Source organism: Myxocyprinus asiaticus, chromosome 4, assembly GCF_019703515.2.
Source record: "Myxocyprinus asiaticus isolate MX2 ecotype Aquarium Trade chromosome 4, UBuf_Myxa_2, whole genome shotgun sequence".
Taxonomy (NCBI): Eukaryota; Metazoa; Chordata; class Actinopteri; order Cypriniformes; family Catostomidae; genus Myxocyprinus; species Myxocyprinus asiaticus.
Genome location: NC_059347.1, coordinates 53,819,618 through 53,846,057, shown reverse-complemented (window position 1 = coordinate 53,846,057; position 26,440 = coordinate 53,819,618). Strand labels below are relative to the sequence as shown.

At 38.8% G+C, this 26,440-nt stretch overlaps 2 protein-coding genes across 4 annotated transcripts in view; both read right to left on the bottom strand.

The window, feature by feature from the left end:
* The window catches only part of LOC127438228 (methylcytosine dioxygenase tet3-like), a 66,013-nt gene extending 58,888 nt beyond the window's left edge, over positions 1–7,125 (bottom strand). Inside the window, exon 1 of the mRNA XM_051693644.1 lies at positions 6,585–7,125. Coding sequence (XP_051549604.1) covers positions 6,585–6,950 — 366 coding nt within the window. The 5' untranslated portion in view covers positions 6,951–7,125. The remainder of the gene's footprint in view (positions 1–6,584) is intronic.
* A 6,189-nt stretch (positions 7,126–13,314) lies between these two features.
* LOC127437479 (AP-3 complex subunit mu-2-like) lies at positions 13,315–26,416 on the bottom strand. 3 transcript variants are annotated; one of them, XM_051692424.1, is made up of 9 exons: positions 26,316–26,416; positions 25,529–25,826; positions 20,077–20,248; positions 19,836–19,973; positions 19,624–19,709; positions 18,897–19,030; positions 17,253–17,460; positions 16,638–16,782; positions 13,315–14,832 (listed from the first exon to the last, which is right to left on the bottom strand). In XM_051692424.1, exons 2-9 carry the CDS (start codon positions 25,799–25,801, stop codon positions 14,732–14,734), a joined length of 1,257 nt encoding a protein of 418 aa, XP_051548384.1. In that variant the 5' UTR covers positions 25,802–25,826; positions 26,316–26,416; the 3' UTR covers positions 13,315–14,731. The 3 variants fall into 3 exon arrangements, with proteins under 3 accessions (XP_051548384.1, XP_051548398.1, XP_051548391.1); XM_051692438.1 differs by lacking the exon at positions 26,316–26,416 and adding an exon at positions 25,931–26,183 and having other exon boundaries at positions 25,529–25,856; XM_051692431.1 differs by lacking the exon at positions 26,316–26,416 and adding an exon at positions 25,931–26,183.
* Between the last annotated feature and the right edge of the window lie 24 nt (positions 26,417–26,440).

The window sequence follows — 26,440 nt, the reverse complement described above, 5'->3', positions numbered from 1 at the left end:
TACACTTTTTTAGTATTTGGTAGTATTGTCTTTAAATTGTTTAACTTGGGTCAAACATTTTGGGTAGCCTTCCACAAGCTTCTCACAATAAGTTTCTGGAATTTTGGCCCATTCCTCCAGACAGAACAGGTTTGTAGGCCTCCTTGCTCACACATGCTTTTTCAGTTCTGCCCACAATTTTTTTTATTGGATTGAGGTCAGGGCTTTGTGATGGCCACTCAAATACCTTGACTTTGTTATCCTTAAGCCATTTTGCCACAACTTTGGAGGTATGCTTGGAGTCTTTGTCCATTTGGAAGACCTATTTGTGATCGAGCTTTAACTTCCTGGCTGATGCCTTGAGATGTTGCTTCAATATATCCAAATAATTTTCCTTCCTCATGATAACTCAAAATAACTCAACACACAGCCATTAATGTCTAAACCGCTGGCAACAAAAGTGAGTACACCCCTAAGTGAAAATGTCCAAATTGGGCCCAAAGTGTCAATATTTTGTGTGGCCACCATTATTTTCCAGCACTGCCTTAACCCTCTTGGGCATGGAGTTCACCAGAGCTTCACAGGTTGCCACTGGAGTCCTCTTCCACTCCTCCATGACGACATCACGGAGCTGGTGGATGTTAGAAACCTTGCGCTCCTCCACCTTCCATTTGAGGATGCCCCACAGATGCTCAGTAGTGTTTAGGTCTGGAGACATGCTTAGCCAGTCCATCACCTTTACCCTCAGCTTCATTAGCAAGGCAGTTGTCGTCTTGGAGGTGTGTTTGGGGTCGTTATCATGTTGGAATACTGCCCTGCGGCCCAGTCTCCGAAGGGAGGGGATCATGCTCTGCTTTAGTATGTCACAGTACATGTTGGCATTCATGGTTCCCTTAATGAACTGTAGCTCCCCAGTGCCGGCAGCACTCATGCAGCCCCAGACCATGACACTCCCACCACCATGCTTGACTGTAGGCAAGACACACTTGTCTTTGTGCTCCTCACCTGGTTGCCGCCACACACGCTTGACACCATCTGAACCAAATAAGTTTATCTTGGTCTCATCAGACAATAGGACATGGTTCCAGTAATCCATGTCCTTAGTCTGCTTGTCTTCAGCAAACTGTTTGCGGGTTTTCTTGTGCATCATCTTTAGAAGAGGCTTCCTTCTGGGACGACAGCCATGCAGACCAATTTGATGCAGTGTGCGGCGTATGGTCTGAGCACTGACAGGTTGACCCCCCACCCCTTCAACCTCTGCAGCAATGCTGGCAGCACTCATACGTCTATTTCCCAAAGACAACCTCTGGATATGACGCTGAGCACGTGCACTCAACTTCTTTGGTCGACCATGGTGAGGCCTGTTCTGAGTGGAACCTGTCCTGTTAAACCACTGTATGGTCTTGGCCACCGTGCTGCAGCTCAGTTGCAGGGTCTTGGCAATCTTCTTATAGCCTAGGCCATCTTTATGTAGAGCAACAATTCTTTTTTCAGATCCTCAGAGAGTTCTTTGCCATGAGGTGCCATGTTGAACTTCCAGTGACCAGTATGAGAGAGTGAGAGCGATAACACCAAATTTAACACAACTGCTCCCCATTCACACCTGAGACCTTGTAACACTAACGAATCACATGACACTGGGGAGGGAAAATGGCTAATTGTGCCCAATTTGGACATTTTCACTTAGGGGTGTACTCACTTTTGTTGCCAGCGGTTTAGACATTAATGGCTGTGTGTTGAGTTATTTTGAGGGGACAGCAAATTTACACTGTTATACAAGCTGTACACTCACTACTTTACATTGTAGCAAAGTGTCATTTCTTCAGTGTTGTCACATGAAAAGATATAATAAAATATTTACTAAAATGTGAGGAGTGTACTCAATTCTGTGAGATACTGTATATGTATACTCTATATTTCCAAAAGTATTCGCTCATCTGCCTTTAGACGCATATGAACTTAAGTGACATCCCATTCTTAATCCATAGGGTTTAATATGACGTCGGCCCACCCTTTGCAGCTATAACAGCTTCAACTCTTCTGGGAAGGCTTTCCACAAGGTTTGGGAGTGTGTTTATGGGAATTTTTGACCATTCTTCCAGAAGCGCATTTGTGAGGTCAGACACTGATGTTGGACGAGAAGGCCTGGCTCGCAGTCTTCACTCTAATTCATCCCAAAGGTGCTCTGTCGGGTTGAGGTCAGGACTCTGTGCAGGCCAGTCAAGTTCTTCCACACCAAACTCGCTCATCCATGTCTTTATGGACCTTGCTTTGTGCACTGGTGCGCAGTCATGTTGGAACAGGAAGGGGCCATCCCCAAACTGTTCCCACAAAGTTGGGAGCATGGAATTGTCCAAAATCTCTTGGTATGCTGAAGCATTCAGAGTTCCTTTCACTGGAACTAAGGGGCCAAGCCCAGCTCCTGAAAAACAACCCCACACCATAATCCCCCCTCCACCAAACTTCACAGTTGGCACAATGCAGTCAGACAAGTACCGTTCTCCTGGCAACCGCCAAACCCAGACTCGTCCATCAGATTGCCAGATGGAGAAGCGTGATTTGTCACTCCAGAGAACGCGTCTCCACTGCTCTAGAGTCCAGTGGCGGCGTGCTTTACACCACTGCATCTGACGCTTTGCATTGCACTTGGTGATGTATGGCTTGGATGCAGCTGCTCGGTGAAGCTCTCTACGCACTGTTCTTGAGCTAATCTGAAGGCCACATGAACTTTGGAGGTCTGTAGTGATTGACTCTGCAGAAAGTTGGCAACCTCTGCGCACTATGCACCTCAGCATCCACTGACCCCGCTCTGTCATTTTACGTGGCCTACCACTTCGTGGCTGAGTTGCTGTCATTCCCAATTGCTTCCACTTTGTTATAATACCACTGACAGTTGACTGTGGAATATTTAGTAGCGAGGAAATTTCACGACTGGACTTGTTGCACAGGTGGCATCCTATCACAGTACCATGCTGGAATTCACTGAGCTCCTGAGAGCGGCCCATTCTTTCACAAATGTTTGTAGAAGCAGTCTGCATGCCTAATTGCTTCATTTTATACACCTGTGGCCATGGAAGTGATTGGAACACCTGAATTCAATTATTTGGATGGGTGAGCGAATACTTTTGGCAATATAGTGTATGTATAGATAGATAGATAGACAGATAGACAGATACACACACACACCGATCAGGCACAACATTAAAACAACCTGCCTAATATTGTGTAGGTCCCCCTCATGCCACCAAAGCAGCACCAACCCGCATCTCAGAATAGCATTCTGAGATGCTATTCTTCTCACCACAATTGTACAGAGCAGTTATCTGAGTTACCATAGACTTTGTCAGTTCGAACCAGTCTGGCTATTCTTTGTTGACCTCTCTCATCAACAAGGCATTTTCATCTGCAGAACTGCCCCTCACTGGATGTTTTTGTTTTGGCACCATTCTGAGTCAATTCTAGAGACTGTTGTGTGTGAAAATCCCAGGACATCAGCAGTTACAGAAATACTCAAACCAGCCTGTCTGGCACCAACAATCACCCATGCGATTATCTAATCAGCCAATAGTGTGGCAGCAATGCAGTGCATAAAATCATGCAGATATGTGTCAGGAGCTTCAGGTAATGTTCACATCAACCATCAGAATGGGGAAAAATGTGATCTCAATGATTTGGCCTGTGGCATGATTGTTGGTGCCAGAAGGGTTTGAATATTTTTTTAACTGCTGATCTCCTGGGATTTTCACGCAAAACAGACTCTAGAATTTACTCAGAATGGTGCCAAAAACATAAATCATAAAGTGTGGCAGTTATGTGGATGGAAATGCCTTGCTGATGAGAGAGGTCAACAGAGAATGGCTTGACTGGTTCGAACTGACAAAGTCTATGGTAACTCAGGTAACTGCTATGCACAATTGTGGTGAGAAGAATAGGTTGGCGCTGTTTTGGCAGCATGAGGGGGACCTACACAATATTAGGCAGGTGGTTTTAATGTTGTGGCTGATCATATATATATATATATATATATATATATATATATACACACCTATGTATATGGGAGAGAATATATATATTATATATATTATGGCCCTCACAGAGCCCCCTACTGTACATCGGGTCAGTCTGGGATTACACGAAGAGACAGAAGTAACTGAGACAGCCTAAATAAATAGAAGAACTGTGGCGAATTCTCCAAGAAGCTTGGAACATCTTATCTGCCAACAACCAAGAAAAACTGTGTCCAGGTGTAAGTAGGAGAATTGGTGCTGTTTTGAAGGCAAAAGTGTTCACACCAAATATTGATTTAGCTCTTTTTCTGTTTACTGGACTTTGAATGACGTTAATTGATTAATGAAAACTATTTATGTCATTATTTAAGAAATCCTCACTTTGAATGTTTTTCACAAGTGCCTAAAACTTTTGCACAGTACTGTAGGTTATAGCATTTTGATATGGAAATAATGTATGTAAACTAACAATTATAAAGCTATATTGAGCTTACTACACCATCTTCTGCAAAATAATTGTATTTTATCCAAAATAAAAATAAAAAAGGCAGCATGACTCATCACCTGAGTCCTGTAATACACAAGCATCCTGCTGTCTGGACCTCCCCTGTCTCTGCAGTAAGTACATAATCTCGGTACAACAAACTCTTTAGGTTCTGACTAGATTCAATATATGCTTTAAAATAAACAATTATCTACAGTTCTCAAAACATGTTCAAATTTACAGCTATGAAGGCGCTAATAGGCTACATAGCTTTTCAGGTTAGTCTGCTCAGGTTCTTCCATCGATGGATAAAGACTCAACAAAATAATTAAAATGCGCAACTTTTTGAGATATTGGCCATTATCCTCAAACCAATAATCATTAACAGATAGGTGGTGAAGAACAATATCACCTTGCTATAATTCTATGATAATTTGTTCTTAAGTTTCTGTCATTTTTAATGCTGCGTTAATACATATAACAATTACACTTAACCGGAAGTTCCGCCCACATTGCCTGCAAAGCGTCATGGGACTCTTGTGGAATATTGTGGATAAGCTATAATAACTACATTTTTACATATCCTAAAGACAATGTTAGTGGTTTTTGCCCATGCAGAACTTGCAGCCACAGGGTTGCAGGAAGTTGCCAGAGCACTGCAATGCTTTTCCTAAGGTGTTATTAGTAGTTTTTAGTGCATTGCTATGAGGTTTTTAGGGTGATTTGCGTGGTTGTTGGGTCAAAAGAGCCCATCCCAAGTCTCTTATGATTTTCTGGTCCCTAGATTTGGCTCAGGTCCCTCCTGAAATGAGAGTCATGGGAATTTTCACACATTTTAGCATCCACTAGGCCAAAATTATAAGTCCGATCATTTAGATACATGCAGTCAGCAGCGGCGCAAATTAATGCTAGGTCTGTTCAGACAGAGTCGCGTAAAGAAGGGAAAGAACAATGCCATGGTTCTCACACCACTGAAAAATGTTCGGCGGCCGCCAAAGCAGAATTTCGGACTGCCGAGGCAATCCTGAGTTCAGTGCTTTTTAGAGTTAGGCGTGAGCAATTACGGAACCACTCACACCAATGACCTGCTCTGTATCTCTGGAGAGCACGCATTGGCCGTGTAGGATTCCCTCAATATCGCAGCGTAGACCACAAAATTGATGAGACACACTTGAATTCTAGAGAGAATTTTCTAATATAATGCACTATGGAGGAAGTCAAACCTCTCAAACAGTAGACAGTCCCGGCATGCTAAACATCACTGAGGAGGAAAAGAGCAACACTGTGCTATGTGCCAAAATATCAACGTTTTTCAAATTACACATCATCATCCTTACTAAAACTGATCACGATTATACTGTTGTAACAGCAATTGTGATATTTTGACAAAAATGTTACAGTTTCATATTAAATAATCTATTAGGTAGAATGTATTACACATCTTTTTTTATTACAATTGTGGCAGTTGTAGTTACAGTTTCAAAATGTGTTTAGGCAACAGTTCTTTCATAACAAATACTATAATTTATTAGCATTATTACTTCAGAAAACTTAGAAAACGACAGTAATGAGGAGCTATCAATGGTCTTACTTGTGCTTATATGGCATTGCACTGTTAAAAACCTAAGTTCATAAAGGGCTTCAAAGTCTAGATCTCCAAGACTTCTGTACAAAGTTTTCCATCTGTGTAATGTTTGTTTTGTTTCAATGATGTTTGTTGTTAGGAAATAAACTAGATAATAGGCTCCTAATAGGCAGTAAATACAGGTTTGGCATATCAGGCTCTTGGACACTTGCACAACAGCACCCCTGCTGAAAAAAATAATAGGGAAAACACTGCTCTCCTCAACAAGCCACATGATTTGAGGTATCAAAATATCAGAGTGCCTGCCACCCCTACCGCTCAGTGAAGAGGTCAAAGTTGTGATTTATTGTGAATAAAGCATGACTACTGACCAATCAGCATCCAAGAACGAAACCATCCATTTCATAAATACTGATAAAATGTATATCTTGAATGCACTGTAATTTGCTCTGGATAAAAAGTGTTTTCCAAATGCTTGAATGTAAATGTTTTGTATATAAGAGATGTGCGTTTTGATTTGATTATTTACCTCCCATTGGCTTTTTCTTCTCTTCAGCTCGTCACACTTTCTCATTTTGCAGATCTGGTGGCCGACCTTTCTGTTCAGGCAGTTGCTGCATGTACCACAGTTCTCCTTCCGCATACACGGCACACACACACCACATCTCTTACGCTTCTTTTTCTGTGTTACCACATGCTCCATCAGTTCCTGACCCTCCATTTGCGGCAAGGAGAAGAGGCCTGCTTGCTCATGCTCAGACCTGATGTAGTCGGCTGCAGGGGACACCACCTTTGCACCCCTGGACCCGAGAAAAACGTTAGGGTCCTCCTCATCCTGAGAAAAATCATATATATCCTGGACAGGAGGGCCAGGGCCTCCTCTCAGCTTGTGCATACTGAGGGCCCCACTCTCTTCCAGGACAAGAGAGTGGTAAAAGTGGCCACTAAGGGGTTAAAAATATAAGTTAAATAATAAGGTTCTTTACAGCACAACACGGAGCAGTCCATAAAGTGTGTGCTGTTTTAAGGCCACACCGGTCTAAAAGGAAAGTTTACAATGGGTTAAAAAGGGCGGTAGTGGGCACAGGACGAACTCCTTACTTTCAGGAGATGGCCATGACGTTAGTCACCTGCTGGTACAGGTACGTTAGGAATGTGGCAGCAGGTGATGGGGAGCATCACTGTGTAACACGAAGAGTCAAACTTGGTGTCATTTGGATGCAGACAGGAACCAGCTGAAGTCATGACCAATGAAGGCAGTTTGAAGACTGTATAATGGAGAGGGGGAAAAAGATGTGGTTTAAGGATAAGGGCTTGGTATTCATACAGATTTCCCAGATCGGTTCAATTCCAATTCAACAGCTCTAAATTTGATTTGATTCTGATTTTGATTCATATGGGTATATCTCAGATATACTATCCATTCTGCTTACATATGAAATAAGTTCTCTCCCAGCTAATGCTGTTAATTATACAGGGGACCTTCTATCTAGGAACAGTGCGAGAATATACATTTTGCAAATATGACTTGAAATTTCATGTATTATATTGATTTATATTTTTTGTTACATGTTTATTGTTTACACGCATAATTTTATCTATTTACAAGTATTTACATTGATTTGAAGAACATGCTAAAACGGTGCCGTCTCTTTAAGAATACCGGCAGGTCAGTGAGCGTCTCACAGAAGTGTTTTGATTGAGTGTATATTACTGAAAGTGGAGTCAAAGCTGTGCTATATGTGATTACAATTAAATGTTTCTATTTTTCTTGTTTTTAAACAACAACTGTCTGTAATGAATAGAAAGGATACTAAAAGAGACATTATTCAGTGACAAATGGATTGAGGGGATCTCGTCTTTGGACACACATTAAACGAAACGAGTCAAATCAAAGTTTTACACTCAACAAACAGTGAAAGGGTCTCGGTGGTAAACTTCTTCGCCACTAACTCAATGACTGGTGAGTGAAATCAGAGCATGTATCATCCAGTGGCTAATCACATACATTTTTAGTCACATAGCACGAAATTTGTTCGCATGCGAGCGGTTTACTTGCATTTTAGAGGGTTACGCTTAGAGTAAAAGATTGATCTTTGGATTTAAGAATCGATATTGTTCAAATGAAAATCAAGATACACTGGAAAATCAACATTTTTGCCAAGCCCTATGAATTAATAAAGAGTACTTTGTCTACACACGGTGACATTAGGTAATGTAATTCACCTACGCTCTAACATGAACATTTCTAGCTCTATTAAATGCGGTAACATATGTTAAAGGGACAGTTCACCCACAAATGACAAATTCTGTTATTATTTACTCTTATTTACCCATATGTTGTTCCAAACACGTATGATTTTCCTCTTATTCATGGAACACAACCATATTGCCTAACATGTCCTATAGTGTTCCACAGTAGAAAGTCATACAAGTTTGGAACAACACAAAGGTTTATAATGACAGAATTTTCATTGTGGGGTGAACTACCTCTATAACATTACATTAGTCTCATCTTATGGTCTGAAGTGTTGAGATAACAATCACAATAAACTGCGGAATTAGAAAGTGTCATATCTGTCTGTCTGTCTGTCTTTCCATCTAGATAACATTGCCAATTTAAAGGCTTTTTTACCGTGTCATTAATAATAAATTGGGACATTGATACTGCCAGACTGAAAAGCTAATGCTCATAGTGCAGTCTAGTTATTGATGTCCAAAGAAAGAGGACAAGACACTAAGTTAGGCTACTGATATTAGGTTACGTGCGAAAAGTGAGAAAATGCTTGGTTAGAATGGCGAATCCCAAGAGACAGCTCTCCAGCTCTTTCTCTTTGTTTCCCTCTCTGAATGGAGGACTTTCGTTCGAAGCTCTTTGTTTAGCGCTTGGAGACTCCAGTCGACCGTCAATAAACGCAAATATTTGAACGGTAGCTACGGGTCATTGTGTATTGTTTAGGTTTTGTACAGTTATGCTACTCGTCAGTTTGGGGTCGTTAACGAGTCGTTATGAATTTAAATGACGCGTTGATTATTTGATAAAACATTTGTAGAGTAATCGTTACTAGGTAATAGCGTTTTCCCGCCGTGTGTCGTTTCATGTTTCGCTAAAGTAATTATAATAGGTTGTAGAGCAATAAAAGCCGCAATACGATAGCCTACAACTGTCGGACCACTTTAAAAAATAAAAACCTGGAAGACAGCCCACTTTTCTTCAGCTAAGGCGAGTATGACTTTTCGTTTTTAAAATATCGTTTTAAGTGTCAAGCCTACATGATTAAAGACAATGATTGCAGACTGCACCGAATACTGGGCGTATTTCATTTGTATATGTATCCTAGTATTAAAATATGTTGCTGGTTTGTTTAATACAATATATGGCACGGCCACAAAAAATAGCAACGTTTAAGTCAGCAGGATTCAAATAAACGCACTATTTTACCGTTCATTTAGTAACCACATTTCGCGTAAAAAATAAATGAATTAAAAAAATAAAAGACGCAACACTGAACGTGACGTGGGTCAGGCCATTTAAATGTCATTCAGTCAGTGACTCTCAAACTAAAGATTTTTGTGTGTGTGTGTGTGTGTACACAAGCATAAAGCAAGATACCCTACCAACAACCATTAAAGAATTGTGCATTATTTTGCATTATTTTGAAAATCGCAATTCGTTCCATTACCCAATTCGGCCCACTGCCCTAAATATCGCACGAGCCAAATGCAGCCGAGACTGTTGCACGAGCTCTCAGACACGAGCACGTGGCTCCTCATTCAGCCGGGCGCTTTAACTGGCGGTACAAATCAAGAGTTAAGCGAGAGGTGTAAAAAAAAAAAAAAAAAAAAACCTGCGATGGTCGCCTAAATTGACACGTTTGCATTAGCTTTATGATTTATGTTGACAAACAAGAGACAGTTTTCCTTTGAGGGGTGAGAATAAGGACACATCAGCAAGGGCCCCCCTCTGCATAAAGACAACAACACCCCGGGGCGCGTGTTGCAACAAGTAGCGCTGCCGGCGCGCATACGTGGAATTAGTTACAAAGAAACAAATGTAAGAGTTATGAGCACACAGAATGTTACATTTGTAACACAGTAGCTAAATTGTAACAACCTAGTTCGAGCGTTTGTTGATGCAGTTTGCATTGATAGTTCTTGCTTATCATCTCTTTCAAAAGAGTTATCTCTAATCGATGTGTATTGCACTAATTGCTGCATTAGGCATTCAAAAACGTACCTAACTTTCACTAGAGGGAATACACATTTTCATCCGTGTAGAAAACAGCAGGTTTGCCATGTTAGTAATTGATTACTAATACTGAACATAAGAAACAATAAAGTTTCCTAGTATAGAGAAAAAATAAAATAAATATGTGTAGGAAGTAAAACTTACCATGCGCTTCAAACTTTCTCCATGCCTCCTTTCAAATTTCATTCATATTAAAATGAACAATTATTAAAATAATAATAATAATAATAATAATAATAATAATAATAATAATAAATGGAACAAAGCATAAGGATACACGATTCCACAAAAAATTACTAGAACGTTAAGATTTCACTCTGAAAATACATTCCAAACGCGAAACCCTAATTTCCAAGGGTTTAAAAAATATTGATCAGTCAGGACGTGACAGCGAATTCCATGAGAAAAGTTGCAGATTCATCGGGGGACAGACCCCATAAACATTCCCCTATGTTTCTTGTATGTATTGTATGGAAGTTTTAGAGTTAAAGGACGATGAAGAGGAGGAAGGAGCAGCGGCGAGTGTTGCAGAGAGGCTGAAGTAAGTTGTGGAGTGGAGTTCAGTAAGTGCCGTGAAACGAGGGGGTTAAACTTTCCTGACGTCATTGTGGCGCGCCTACATGTAAATCTACATGAGTTTAAAGGAATATTCTGGGTTTAATACAAGCTAATCTCAATCGACAGTATTTGTGGCATAATATTGATTACCACAAAAAAATATTTATTACTTGCACCTCAATTTCTAAAAAAAAAAAAAAAAATCTGGGTTCCAGTGCCGCATTTGCAATGGAAGTGAATGGGGCCAATTCATAAACATTAAAATACTCACTGTTTCAAAAGTTAAGCCAATATTACAACTTCGCTGCCATGACGATGTAATGTCAACAAACCCTAAAATGACTGTAAAAATGAGTTTAATCCACTCTATGGCTCAAATAATACATGAGTTTTGACAGAAGTAATGTAAGTGCATTTATAAAATTATAATCTCCGCCTTTCTGCTTTTAAACCTTTTTTTTTTTTTTTTTTTAAGGAGGGACTTGTTGAAACAAATTTTTGTGGTAATCAACATTATGCCACAAATGCTGTTGATTGAGCTTAACTTGTATTGAACCATGAATATTCCTTTAAAGGGCTGACACCATTTAATAGTAAAATGTTGACAGACTTTCTCTTAAAATAATCCTAGGGATGATAAATTAGGTAGTCTGCCCAAACTGACCACACATTTATATGTTAATATCTAGATAACAACATAATACACACTTTAACCAAAATGTTTTGAATATTTATCATAGAAAATGACTTTTTATGAGTAGTCCCTTCATATACAGTTGTGCTCAAAAGTTTGCACACCCTTGTAGAATTGGTAATATATGTACCATTTTTAAAGAAAACATGAGTGAGCAGGCAAAACACATTTCTTTTATTTCTTATGGGATTCATATTCAACTGTAGGTTATAACAGAATGGCACACTCATAAAACAAAACATGGCAACAATGAAAAAAATGAAATGACCCCTGTTCAAAAGTCTGCATACCCTTAGTTCTTAATACTGTGTATTGCCCCCTTTAGCATCAATGACAGCGTGCAGTCTTTTGTAATAGTTGTCTATGAGGCCCCAAATTCTTGCAGGTGGTATAGCTGCCCATTCGTCTTGGCAAAATGCCTCCAGGTCATGCAAAGTCTTTGGTCGTCTTGCATGAACCGCACGTTTGAGATCTCCCCAGAGTGGCTCGATGATATTAAGGTCAGGAGACTGTGATGGCCACTCCAGAACCTTCACCTTTTTCTGCTGTAACCCCTGGAGGGTCAACTTGGCCTTGTGCTTAGGGTCATTGTCGTGCTGGAAAGTCCAAAAGTGTCCCATGTGCAGCTTTCGTGCAGAAGAATGCAAATTGTCTGCCAGTATTTTCTGATAACTTGCTGCATTCATCTTGCCATCAATTTCCACAAGATTCCCTGTGACTTTAGAGCTCACACACCCCCAAAACATCAGTGAGCCACCACCATGCTTCACAATGGGGATAGTATTCTTTTCACAATAGGCCTTGTTGACCCTCTCCAAACATAGCGCTTATGGTTGTGACCATAATGCTCTATTTTGGTCTCATCACTCCAAATTACAGTGTGCCAGAAGCTGTGAGGCGTGTCAAGGTGTTGTCGGGCACATTGTAACCAGGCTTTTTTGTGGCATTGGTGCAGTAAAGGCTTCTTTCTGGCAACTTAACCATGCAGCTCATTTTTGTTAAAGTATTGTCATATTGTGCTCCTTGAAACAACCACACCGTCTTTTTCCAGAGCAGCCTGTATTTCTCCTGAGGTTACCTGTGGGTTTTTCTTTGTATCCCGAACAATTCTTCTGGCAGTTGTGGCTGAAATCTTTCTTGGTCTACCTGACCTTGGCTTGGTATCAAGAGATCCCCAAATTTTCCACTTCTTAATAAGTGATTGAACAGTACTGACTGGCATTTTCAAGGCTTTGGATATCTTTTTATATCCTTTTCCATCTTTATAAAGTTCCATTACCTTGTTACACAGGTCTTTTGACAGTTCTTTTCTGCTCCCCATGGCTCAGTATCTAGCCTGCTCAGTGCATCCACATGAGAGCTAACAAACTCATTGACTATTTATACACAGACACTAATTGCAATTTAAAAAGCCACAGGTGTGGGAAATTAACCTTTAATTGCCATTTAAACCTGTGTGTGTCACCTTGTGTGTCTGTAACAAGGCCAAACATTCAAGGGTATGAAAACTTTTGATCAGGGCCATTTGGATGATTTCTGTTATCATTATGATTTAAAAAGGAGCCAAACAACTATGTGATGATAAATGGCTTCATATGATCATTATCCTTAAATAAAAGACAGTTTTCTGCATGATCAAGTCATATTTTCAAAATCAATGCCAAAATTTCACAATTTCTGCCAGGGTATGTAAACTTTTGAGCACAACTGTATTGCTCTCTTGACTGGTTTAGAGATGCAAGATGCCAAACTTGAGGCTATTAGTTCACTTTTTTTTATTTCATAGCACTGAAAACATTGAATTTATCTGCCAAACAGTACACACACACACACACACACACACACACACAAAAAAACATCAACAGAAGCTAAAATATAATTCTACACATCTTTTCTAATCATTGTATATTCCATTCAGTATCTGTTAATAAACTAACCATAAACCACTGTACATAAAATCTTTTAAATTGTTTTTCCTTTTGAATGATGGGACAGATGCAAGTACTGTGTACTACTGTTTCAAGGGCTAAATTCGGAATCGCACTACGACATATGTAATAGTAGTATAGTAGTATCAGATTCTGAATTTAGCTAAGGACTTTTCTATCCAAGTTACATTCCGGGTAAGGTGAATGACACTGGACATTCAATCACCATAGATAGTGTCATGGATTGGTTTGGTAAGTTATGCTTTAAATGGGACAGTTATCCAATAAATAGCTTTAGAAACACTTTTCACAACATGTAGCCTTGGAATTGATATAGTAAAAGTTCTGCTTTAAAGAAATAAAGTTCTGGTGTTAAGCCATTTGAAAAATGGTTTACTTTGCATTTGACTATGGAGGCTAAAGTCTGTAATGGGAGCATATGATTATTGTTCTGCAATGCAGGCATGAGTCACTTATAGACGTGCTTTTCAGAGAAGGAGAGTACAAATCAATACACAACAGAGTACAAAACAGTTGAATTTTTGGAAGAAATGAGACTGGGAAAAGCAAGGACAGAATTACAGTGTTGAACTGAAGGACGAACATATACAACAATAAAGAATAAACTAACACGCAAAAAAAACATTTTAGCCTATTTTAAGATTTACATATTTGAATTACATAAAATTCCATCACATTGAATTGCATAATCTTTAACAAAATTAAATGAAAAAAACTTGAATACATTTAATATTAAACATTTTTAAATATACCTAAACATTTGAAGTTTTATTAATTTAATTTAGTTAAACATAACTCAGTTGAATTTGATGGAATTTTGTTATGAAACTGAAATGTGTAAAAATATTAGGCTAAAATATAATGTATATTTCTTGAGTGTAAGATATTGTCTCTTGCAACTGTAATGCAAAAAGAGTGCAAGAAAATTGGACGCAAAGGCAATGAGACTCGTAACGGTTTTATCAGAAACTTTAGTTACCATCTCTTTAACTTGGGTGGACCTGTAATAGCACATTTGATAGTGTTAATAACAACATTGCCCCTTGTATAGAGTCATATACTCCCAACAATGGCAGCCAAAGTCTTTTCATTCATTTTCCTGAATTAATCCTGAAATGCTTTCCAAAGGAAATGTATCTACTCAAACTTGTTTCTTCTCTTTTCTTTGCCCCATTTTAACATAACCCAACTGTTTAAATTATGGAATGGAAGCAGAAAGAGGTCATCTAGGTTCGGACCTGGAATTTGCCGGCCTTGGTCATGTACTTGATGCCTTTGAAAGGTTTGTACTTCTCGCCATACATGTCCAATCTATTTACCTTCAGACCTGTTGGGTGAGAAAGTGGAAAGCAAACATGTCAGTTGCAAAACCTATATTGTATATGAGACAGTGGTGTCTCTTTGGGGAAGGGTTGTGACCACTGAACACACTGAATCAACGACCAGTTAAAATGTGCTTACAGTGCTCCATCTTTCAATGTTATGCAGTTGCACAGCTGTCAAACCAGCTGTATCACTTATAAAAACAACATCTGGCTCCCCCTTGTGACCAGACAATGTGAATGTCATGAATGGTAAATTATTAATTCATGATGCTGATTGTTTAAATACATCCCCACTCCTAACCAAGCATTCCCTGCGGGATATTAAAAAAAACTATTTTTTGAAGGTCAACCATGACATGTTCACATTTATTTTATTTACAGTTATTTTCCCAGAAAAAAAGGCTCTAAGGCATCTCATGCTAATTTCATATTTTAACAGACTAATTAGATATTTTAATGCAATAAATATTTTTACCCCTGTGGCACATTTATACGACCCATACTTAAGTTATACAGTAAACATCCTGAATTATATTAACTAAAAGTCTAAGAAGATGTTTTTAAAAATGCCATCCATAAATTTTGCAGTGAGCTTGCATACACTATGTGGAAATGCAGATGCTTTCAAATATGAACAGTTCCTTAAAGGGGTCATGAATTGAGATCCCTTGATCTTTTGACATATAAGAGGTCACTGTACTATAAAAACATCCTGTAAGTTTCAGAACTCAAAACTTTCTCATTAGTCTAAAAACAGCTTATATTGAAGCCAATCTGCCAAAATGACAGGATGTGGAATGTGCCACTTTATTACGTAATAGTGTGGCTAAACACTGCCTCCGAAGATCAACACCTGCTTCTACATCACTGCCTGATTAGCCCCGCCCACCGATACACGCATGTAGTAGGTAAATAACGAGAGAGGCAAACGCAGGTCTACGCATGACCCCTTTAAAAAATAAACTATTTTCACATATACTTTTATTGCAATACTATCCACATGTTTTTTCACCATAATGCTAATTTGGGAAAGAGTCCTTTTTAATTAGCTTAACTCAACTAGAGTCCATCATGAAAGGGATAGTTCACCCAAAATCATTTACTCAACCGTCTCAAACTTGTATGACTTTTTTATTTCTGTGGAACATAAAGGAAGATTGTTGAAGGATATATGATGTGCATGTTTGTTCATACAATGCAAGTCAATGGGGTTCAAAACTTATCAGCTCCAAAAAGGACATAATGGCATCCATATGACTTGAGTGGTTTAATTAATGTCTTCTGAAGCGATAGGATTTTTTTATTTGGTGAAAAAAAGACCAAAATAAAACTCATTTTCAATATAAATCTTGATACTGCAGTCTCCTTGTTACATTATTCAAGCTGACGCCATCTTTGATTTTTTAATGGAAATGACGAGGCTGTGAGGGATAGACTTATCTTCGATGACACGAATGGTATATAGCTCCTAGATCACATCTGATTTTCCACAACTCATATTGTCTGGAGTTCTTAGTATATTGAATGTTCTTGGACAGATATTTTATAAATGTTTTGTCCATGGAACGATCCAAAAACACATTAAACTGCAGTAAAGCCCACTGAAGAGATGGTAAGTCTATCCTTCACAGCCTTGTTGTCATTCCCATTAAATATAAAAAATGCCGCTAGCGTGAATAAGGTCTATGAGAGAAGTGAAGTCATGATGCCCCAAGGAGACTGCAGATGTCAGAGAATTATCCTTTTTGGGTGAACTTTTCATTTAAGGTCAGTAGACTGGTGTTGTGTGTTGAGAGAGCTAGAGTACCTGAAATGGCCAACTGTTGAATCTTGAACTGGATGTTGATTGTAGGGTTTTCATCAGGTTTGGAGGCTCCAGCCTGGAGACTCACTGAGCCTTTTAAACAGGGCAATTTCTGGGGGTTTATCTTACCCACATCCCACGACAAAAGCTGCACACAACAACAATTTATCATTGCAGTATAAATATGCAGCTATTACCACCGCTTAAAATTTTAGGTTAAAGTAAAATCAAAATGTTGGGTGATGTGTGTACTGCTGAAAAGCAAGCATTATATTTAGTATAGCATTGTTTAGATTTGTAGCCAGAAACCAACAAAAATAACATTTCATGCATTTGCTCAACTATAAAGACTTGCTATTAAATATTTGAACATTTATTAATGCCATTTTCATCGTCACAACAGTTGATCAGAGAGCATCCCTTAACTTTTCTTGTGAAAAATAAATCGCAAACCACCGTGCAAAATATGGCAAACTCGAGACTGGCTCTTCTGACACGAGACGACAGAGAAAAGTAAAATAAAAACAATTCACTAAAGTTTGTGTGCATTAAACTCAACATGAACATCAGAGCCACATATAGAAGAATTAACACAGAGAAGAACAGATTCTTATGTACCTTGGTGACAGGGTCAAATGTGTAAGTGCCCTGTGAAGGATTGAGGTTGGCGTTGAGGACGCCACGGGGCAGCTGACTGCTCACCAGCACAGATTCCACAGCCTTACCCATGGTCTGTTTTGGGCCGAGAGTGAGCTCAAAGCGGCCCTGAGAGCTGCCCTCTCTGAAGCTGATGTTGTGCTTCACATACACAGGGATGGCCACCAGGCTGAAGAATACAATGACAAAATCACATTTCAATCACAAATGCATATGACTGTTGTACTACATTCCAATTTCTGGACAGTATGGATAATGCTAATAAAACAAAAATGCGTGATTTGAAAATTCTATTCACCCTGTGCTATATTGAAAGCACTACAACAACACATTATTTGTTTTACCTTGTGAATTTAATAGTTTTCACAAATATATACACTCATTTCAAATCAGATGATTGCAACATGCTCCAAAAAAGTGGGGACAGTCAAGTGTTTACCACTGTGAAACATCACCATTTCTTCTAATAACACTTATTAAGAGTTTGGGCACTGAAGGCACAAGTTTATTAAGTTTAGAAAGCTGAATTTCCCCCCTTTAATCCATTAAGCATTAACAATGTGCCACACGTTCACAACTGGAGACAGGTCAGCTCTGCATGCAGGAGTACAAAGGCTGTTTTTTCCCAAAACTATTTGAAACGTGGACTCATCTGACCACAAAACACAAATCCACTGTTCTACTTTCCATTTCAGAGAGGAGAAGTCAGCAGTACTTCTGGACAGTGTTGATGTATGGCTTCTGCTTTGCATAGTAAAGCCTTAACTTGCATCTGTGAATGCAGCGACAAATGGTGTTGACTGACAAAGGTTAACCGAAGTATTCCCGAACTCATGTCATGTTATCCATTACAGACGAAAGACGGTATTTAAGACAGTGACGTCTAAGGGATCGGAGATCATGCACATTCAGAAGGTGTTTTTCCAGCAGGACAACACCAAGCCACATACTGCCTGGATTACAAGTGCATGGCTGCGTAAGCAATGTGCAAGTGCTAGCTTGGCCTGCCTACAGTTCTTATCTGTCTCCAATTTAGAATGTGTGCCACATTATGAAGTGCATAATATGCAACAAAGGCCCCGTACAATTGCTGCGCTGAAGACCTGCATAATGGATCAATGGGGAAAAATTCCGCTAGCTAAACTTAAACTTGTGTCTTCAGTGCCCAGATGCTTAATAAATGTTATTAGAAGAAATGGTGATGTCTCACAGTGGTAAACACTTGACTGTCCCAACGTTTTTTGGCACATCTTGCAATCATGTGATCTTAAAAGAGTGTATTATTTTCCCAAAAGAAAAACAATTAAATTCACAAGGTAAAAAAATCAAATAAAGTGTTGTTGTAGCGCTTTCAATATAGCACAGGGTGAATAGAATTTACAAATTGCTAATTTCTGTTTTTATTAGCGTTTACCATACTATCCAAACCTTTTGGGTTGTACAGTATATAATAATTATATAAGCGTTTGTGCCTCTGTTATATACTGTACAAACTTTGAGAATGCTGAAGAATCCAATATATGTCCTGACAGTATTAGTAACAGTAAAAACAACTTGTAAAGGGATTATTTGTGTGTTTGTGGAGTATGTTAGGGATATTCTTACTTCTGAGAGCTGACATGGTAGGAGAGAAGACGGAAGTTGCCATCTGGGGGGATGAAGGAGAGAATTCTCTCCGCCTCCCAACGTTTAAACCGCACACAGGGGTGGAAACTCACATCATCCAGCAATCGAGGGTTCTACAGAACAAAAGAGAGAGAGAGAGAGAGAGAGAGAGAGAGAGAGATGGATTACAGGTGTAGATAAAAATTACTAAAACTTAAGTTAGACAAAAATAGAAAAAAATAAAAGTCTTTCAGTGCTGGTACTCTGCATTATTTAAGCTGTTTGTGCTGGTCTTCTGCAGAAATATAGCCTATAGTGCTTATGCTCTGATTAACCATTTGGAATTTTATGTGCAGTCTTAAAGAGTACACATAAATAGCAAAAGGCTGATTTATTGGCCAGGCCATCTAATCATTCAATATTTGTCCATTGAGAGATTATGGACACTGGCCAATAACTGTGGCTGCTTGACGGTTTAGTTCCTTCTTGTGTCAATGGATAATGCACATTTTCTTTGCGTTTACATTTTCTGTGTAAATACTGGGTAAATATTCTATATAATAATTGCTCATTTAAATGTAAGCAATTCTGTGTTTCTCTCATATGCTTTTATAAAAATGTATTTTACATATTAGCATTAGGCATTGGTCACCCTGCAAGAGAAGAAAAAAAAAAAAAACAGTTGACCACTGTAAATTAAACATACATTTTTAAAATTGAGATTTACCATAAATGACAAGGTGAGATCAGGCATCCCTGTAAGTTTAACACAGGCATCTATTACTCCCTGGATCTCTGCAGTGATAGTGGAGCCTTAAAAACATAAAAAAGATGACTGACATATTGGTTGATGATCTGACCGCAAAGCCATCTGCGTTTTAAGTTTATACTGTATCTATTACATGTGATCAGATACCGCAAAACCAGAGGACAATCTACCTGATTTGTCAATGATAGCATCAATCTCTTCCACCACATCAAAATAAGCTTCATTGTTGGTATATTTAACACCTGTGCGCCGCCATGGTACTACCGACAGCTGGCCTGTTGGAAGCTGCTCACCAACATTAGTACTTCCTGTGCACAGATAACAGAGAAGAGGAGGAGGATTTATTAGAAGTCACTCTGGATCTTCAACTTTATAGATATTTGATACACCACAAAATAAAACAAATAATACCTGTGATGGTGTTCACCACTGTACGCAGGATGGTGGGTGGTTTAATAAGCTCTTTTAGGATGTTCGATTCGGTGGCCAGAGGGAAGCCATTATCCAGCATCTCCTCAAGTAACTCATAGACCACAACAACATTGTCTTTAATAGCTGCCTCGGTGCACACACCGAAATAGTCCTAAAAGGGTCAATATAAAGAAAAGAATCTCTGATCAGGCCACTAGATGGCACAATTGACCAATCAGAATCAAGTTTTCCAGAGACCAGTGTAATAAAATACAATGACAGAGGATAATTGGTGAATATTATGGCTGCATACAGCACGTTAGTGCATTAGTGCCATGAACGCAGAATGTAAACATGACAAATTACACATTATATAATGCATATATATTACTTTAAATTATCATTGAGTGGTTAAAACAGCTTAGCTGTGTCCCAAATAATGTGGTCATTTATGTCCTATAGAACCCACTATACACTATTCATTTACAATATACACTATGCATTTAACCATGTAGTGTATGCACTTTGAAAGTGTAGCATCGTCCCAAATGGAACACTTAATGTTTTTTACTTCACTGAAGCATTCGCCATATAACAGCTGACAGAAGTGACGTTCCAAACGCATGCAACGAGTTGCCGCTAGCTTTAGCGCATTAACCAACCTCAGTTCAACATTTGTATCTCAAACAACGTAAATAGTCACACAGCCGTGTGAACAACTGCACATTTCTGCACTATTCAATGTCATTTTGAAGTAAGTAGTGTGAGTAGTATGTTTACACTGAAAATGCAACACTTCGTTGCTGGTCTGAAAAGACAATTGTAAATATGCGGCAATTTGTGAAACTTCAGTAAAGACAGAACCTTACAAATGTGAGTTGAATGTTTACAATCAGCCACGCTGTGCGATTATTATTGAGATAAATGTGTTGAACTGAGGATAGCTAACGTGCTAAAGCTAGCAGCAACACATTAGCTGTGTCCCAAATGACACATTATTCACTATGCACTTACAAAACGTATTATGCACTCAGCCATGTCGTGTATGAATTTTCAAAGTGTAGTTTTGTCCCAAATGGAACACTTAACGGTTTTTTACAACACGGAAGCGTTCGCCGTTTAACAGCTGACGGAAGTGATTTTTCAAACCCAAGCGTTGTGTTGCTGCTAGCTTTAGTGCACTATCCACCCTCAGTTCAACACTTATATCTCAATAATATACATATTCACACAGCATTGTATGATGGTAAAGCGTTTAACTCACTTTTGTAAGGTGCTGTCTTCACAGAAGTTTCGCTAGTTGTCATATTCGCCATTATTTACAATTGTTTTGCCAGATCAAGCCACATGCACTGAGTGCACAAGTGTCCACACTCTGTTTTGACGGTTGAAAAAGTGCATCATCCGGGTACTCGTAGTACACTTCTTTTTGTTGTATTTTCAGTGTAAACATACTACTCGCACTACTTACACTTCAAAATGACATAAAATAGTGCAGAAGTGTGCGGTTTGGGATGCAACCCTTCTTTACTGATCTCGTGTGAATTCTACTCATAAACTGATTCATGAAGTCATTGATAACACATTTTAATGTCACATCAGTTAAGGTTTTGCATGTAGTCTTGTGCGTCCTGGTATTTAACTGCTCCTCTAAATGCCTCCCACAGTGGCGTGGTCGGTCTCTGAAAGTTCGCAAACTGTATACTGTTGCTCAGCTATTTCGAACTTCTTTTTGGCTCCTACTGAAGAACGAAGATTTCTTCAATTTCTCCATGAGTATGTTGGGCGTTTGGTTGGCTACCAAGCTGGTTTCTGCTTGTCTGGTTAGATTGTTTTTGATTAATTTTGGGGACTTGTCATCTGGTGAGGCTGAGACACCAGCTGGCTGAGAAGCTACAGTAAACCAGCTGCAAACCAGCTTGGCCAGGCTGGGAGATCACTCAGCCTAACCAGCAAACCACTTCAGTTTGGTTTAAGATTGTTTTTTTATTAGCATGGATGGTAATTCCATGGTTTTAGGCATTGTACCATTTAAATATCATGCTTAGTGATCGACCAATATGGGTTTTTTAATGGCCAATGCCAATATCTTGAGAGCAGTGTGGCCGATAGGTCAATGTAATTCCGATAAACATATCACACAATTTAATATGAAAGTAAATGACATGTACAGAAAATTGCTAAAATTCAAGTGACTTATTTATCATTTTAATTTAACTCAAAACTTCAACTTTGTAAAAATAGAAAATAAATATTTACATTTTCACTATAAACACATAAGGGAGAATGATATTTAACCATTATTTACTGACTTACATTTCAAAAATTACAACTTCACTCTCTTTTTGGAAGCCAGATGAATGTACTTATAATACTGAATTATTAATGTGGGACCCAGTAAAGTCCTTACTATAATATAATACTGAATTGCTATTATTATTATTTTGAGGATTAGATTTGTTTTCTACAATACATTTATGTCATATTCACTTCACCTTTACTTGAAACTTTTATTTTGATGGAAAAAGTGCAGTGTTAATTTGACAGTTTACAGTTTTCCTCATTACAAGTCTGGTGAAATGTTGTCATTGCCTCCTTTTCTGGGATAGGCCTACTGTGTGAAGTTTTTAGATTTTCATAATAAATTGTAGCAGTAAAGATATTTGGAATTGCGTGAAGGACTAAACCTGCAGCACTTTGCTTTTGCAATGCACAGGAACCGCTCTGAGATGCTGAGACGGTCGGGATAGCCTTCTCTTATTGTCACAGACTGACTGTCATGCTACATTCATGAGCCAGAGGGACACAGTTTTGATTCAGACTGATAAAATGTGCACTTCAGAGGAAGAAATATGAGCGCTCCACAGGAATACACATTTCACAAGAAGAAATCGCTGGATTTGCGCATGTTTTGTGAGGTTAGCAAATGAAATCTTGCGCGATTGCGAAACGAATCAGCCAAACGGGAAAATGTAGCAACCGATATATCGGTCTGCCGCTCAGGGCCGCCGGAGCAATGGGTGCGAGCTGGCATTTGATCAAGCACTTTTCAAACTACTGGGGCGACACCCCACCACCTTTAGGCAATGAGATATATGTCTGAATCAGTGGCAAAACCAATCATATCCTCTGGGGGGGGGGGGCAGGATATTCTTGCAAAAGGGGATTCTCACGATACTGCAGCATCTAATTAAGTCTTGTTTACAAGGGGTCGCTGGGTCAAAACGAGCCCTGAATGATTTTGGTCTGGAATTGCAGGTGTTTGAGTGGAACTGAAGCAGGTATGTTGGTTTTTGCAGTGATTTTCCAGCAAATAAATTGATATTCATCTGGCGTTTGGGGCTTTATACATACCAAATATGCTTCTTCATCTCATTTGGAGCATGTGCGATTCAAGCCTTTTTACGCAAGTCATCACAAAACCAACCGTGTGATGTGCTCTACATTGTGACCCATTTGAATTCTACTCAGAATAATCTAGTTTAAAACGCTATGGAGGAAATCGAACATCTCAAATGACTAGACACCCCCTAACCACAGTCATAAGGAGCTATCCATGGTCTTACCTGTGCTTTTGGCATTGCACTGTAAATATAAGGGCAAGTAAATAAAGGGCTTTAAAGTCTGGACCTCCAAGATGTATGGAAAAAGTGTGGACAAAATTTTCCTTCAGTGTAATATATGTTGTGAATGATATTTAATAAATGAACTGGCCTTTTTTTTTATTTTTTATTTAAGATTAAGATTCCAAAAGATTAATTAAATCATTACCAATGAAAGGGGGAAAAATGGAATAGAAAAAAAGAATTCCTACTTATGGAGTAGGAAAAACATCACCCTAGCACAGTCCCAACTCAGTTAAGTGATCTACTTGTGGGTACAGTCAGAAAATTAAAAATAGTCTCATAAAAATAGGTTGTTAAGAAAATGTTTGTTTGATTTCATATAGCACCTTAAAGGGATAGTTCACACAAAAATGAAAATTATCTCATTTACTCACTCTCATGCCATCCCAGATGTGTATGACTTTCTTTCTTCTGCAGAACACAAATTAAGATTTTTAGAAGAATCTCTCAGCTCTGTAGGTTCGTACATTGCAAGTGAATGGTGACCAGAACTCCGAAGGTCCAAATATCACATAATAAAAGTAATCCATAACTCCAATGGTTTAATTAATGTCCTATGAAGCGATCCAATCAGGTTTGGGTGAGAACAGTCCAAAATGTAACTTCTTTTTCTCTGTACATCTTGCCATTTGCAGTCTCTAGGCACAATCATGATTTCAAGCTTGATTACACTTCCTAGTGCTTAATGCATGCGCAAAGCCTAGATGGCGCTATAGGAAGTGTAATCAAGCTTGAAATCATGATAGCCAAGAAGACTGCTGTCAAGATGTACACAGAAAAAAAAAATAAAGTTATATTTTGGTCTTTTCTCACCCAAAACCGATTGGATTGCTTCAGAAGACACTGATTAAACCACTGAGTCATATGGATTGCTTGATGATGCCTTTGTGATATTTGGATCTTCAGAGTTCTGATCACCATTCACTTGCATTGTGAGGAGCAACAGAGCGGAGATATTCTTCTAAAAATGTTTGTTTGTGTTCTGCAGAAGAAAGAAAGTCATGCACATCTGGGATGGCATGAGGGTGAGTAAATAATGAGAGAATTTTCATTTTTAGGTGAACTAATCCATTTAAGTAAAAAAATAAAATAATCTAAAGTGTCAAATTCCAAAATGCTACAGATGTTTAGATAATGGAAAATAACTGAACTACTGAAACACTTTGGATACCTTAGAATACGTATAATTTAAACAACCGTTTAAATCAAAATACCATGTTATTTGCATCATTTTACCATGGTACTGTTTTTTTGTTTGTTTGTTTTTTTAAGGCATTGTGAGAAACCTCTGCTTGTGAGGTCGTGTGAATACTTGCATTTTTTCCCATATTTACATTCAAGCTACACAAAAAATGTAGAACAGCTGTTCCCAAACTCACTAAAATCACATGCTTTAGTGCTGTTCTTTTAAAAAAAAAAAAAAAAATTATTTTAGGGGAGCATGCACCGGGACACCCTTACAAAATAAGAGAACACTATTTGACTAGATGAATCCTACAAAATGTAATTTACACAGTTTCTGTTTTATCAAGACACAATGCTGTTATTTCTATGCATTCATAGCTGAATATATACAGTATATGCATTCATATCTTATTTACAGATTATATGATTATGATAATCTAACTGTAATCTAACAGTTGGTTAGGAGGGTTGGTTGCCCCACCACTTTTGGAGTAGTGATGCCACTCCTGCTACCACTGATCATTGTATATTGATTTGGTTATTATTCAGTATCACGTTATTACCATCTGATAACATCACTATCCAACTGTTACAACAGTACGCCTAAGAATTGTCTGATTAGACGATTAAAACACACAAACCTGAAATGTGTCCACAACCCGATGGAGAAACTCGATGACAAACAGAGGAGGCACCTCGCTCTGTATCACGGCCACAAAGTAGATGCGGTGGCGGAGCACGTTAATGAGGTAGTGGTGCGGGGTCGGGATGACCGGAGGCACGTTCTCCGGTTCCGTGGCGCGTTCCAGAGCCTCGAAAAAGTAGTCACACACGGATCGGCTGACCACGCTTTTCCAGTGCTTCTCCAAGAAGATGTCCCCCGATGCGTTAACCAGGAAAAGACTGTGGATCATCGTGACAGCTTGCGGACCGACGCAGCTGGAAAAAACATCAAAACATCGCACAAAACTAAACACGTTAAAATTATGCATCGAAGATTATGTCTATAATACACATACAGAAAGGGTGAATTTGAAGCCTACTTGGTATATGTAGTTCAGGCAATGATTGAACCGAAGCCTGCAAATATTATCATGGGTAACCGATAGGCCTTTGAGCTCTTTTAATATTGTACAGCCCTATCTGGTTACCGCATAGAAGAATAGTTTTGAAAAAAGAAAAAGAAAACAAAAAAGCACACAGCCAGCTCGGATGAAGGGATGGAAACAGCTGGTTTGGTGGGTTTCCGTATCACATCCGCATCCCTAAATGTTTGCACCCATATTTTCTCCTCCCCTTTCGCATCACAGGACTGTCTTGTGACAAACTCCGGTGAGGATTAACCTGGTTCATTCAATCCGCATTGCTGTTCCCTGTCTATGGGAGTAAATAACCTTACTGTAAATATGAAACACTATTAATACTCACGATTATTTGGTTTAATTTTCCTCTGCCACTTTCCACAATTTTTTCAGGAGATGTTGCTTCCTTCTCCGTTATTTTGAGACGAGAACATGCATGATTGTCATTCGCCTTGACCAATAGCGAGGCGC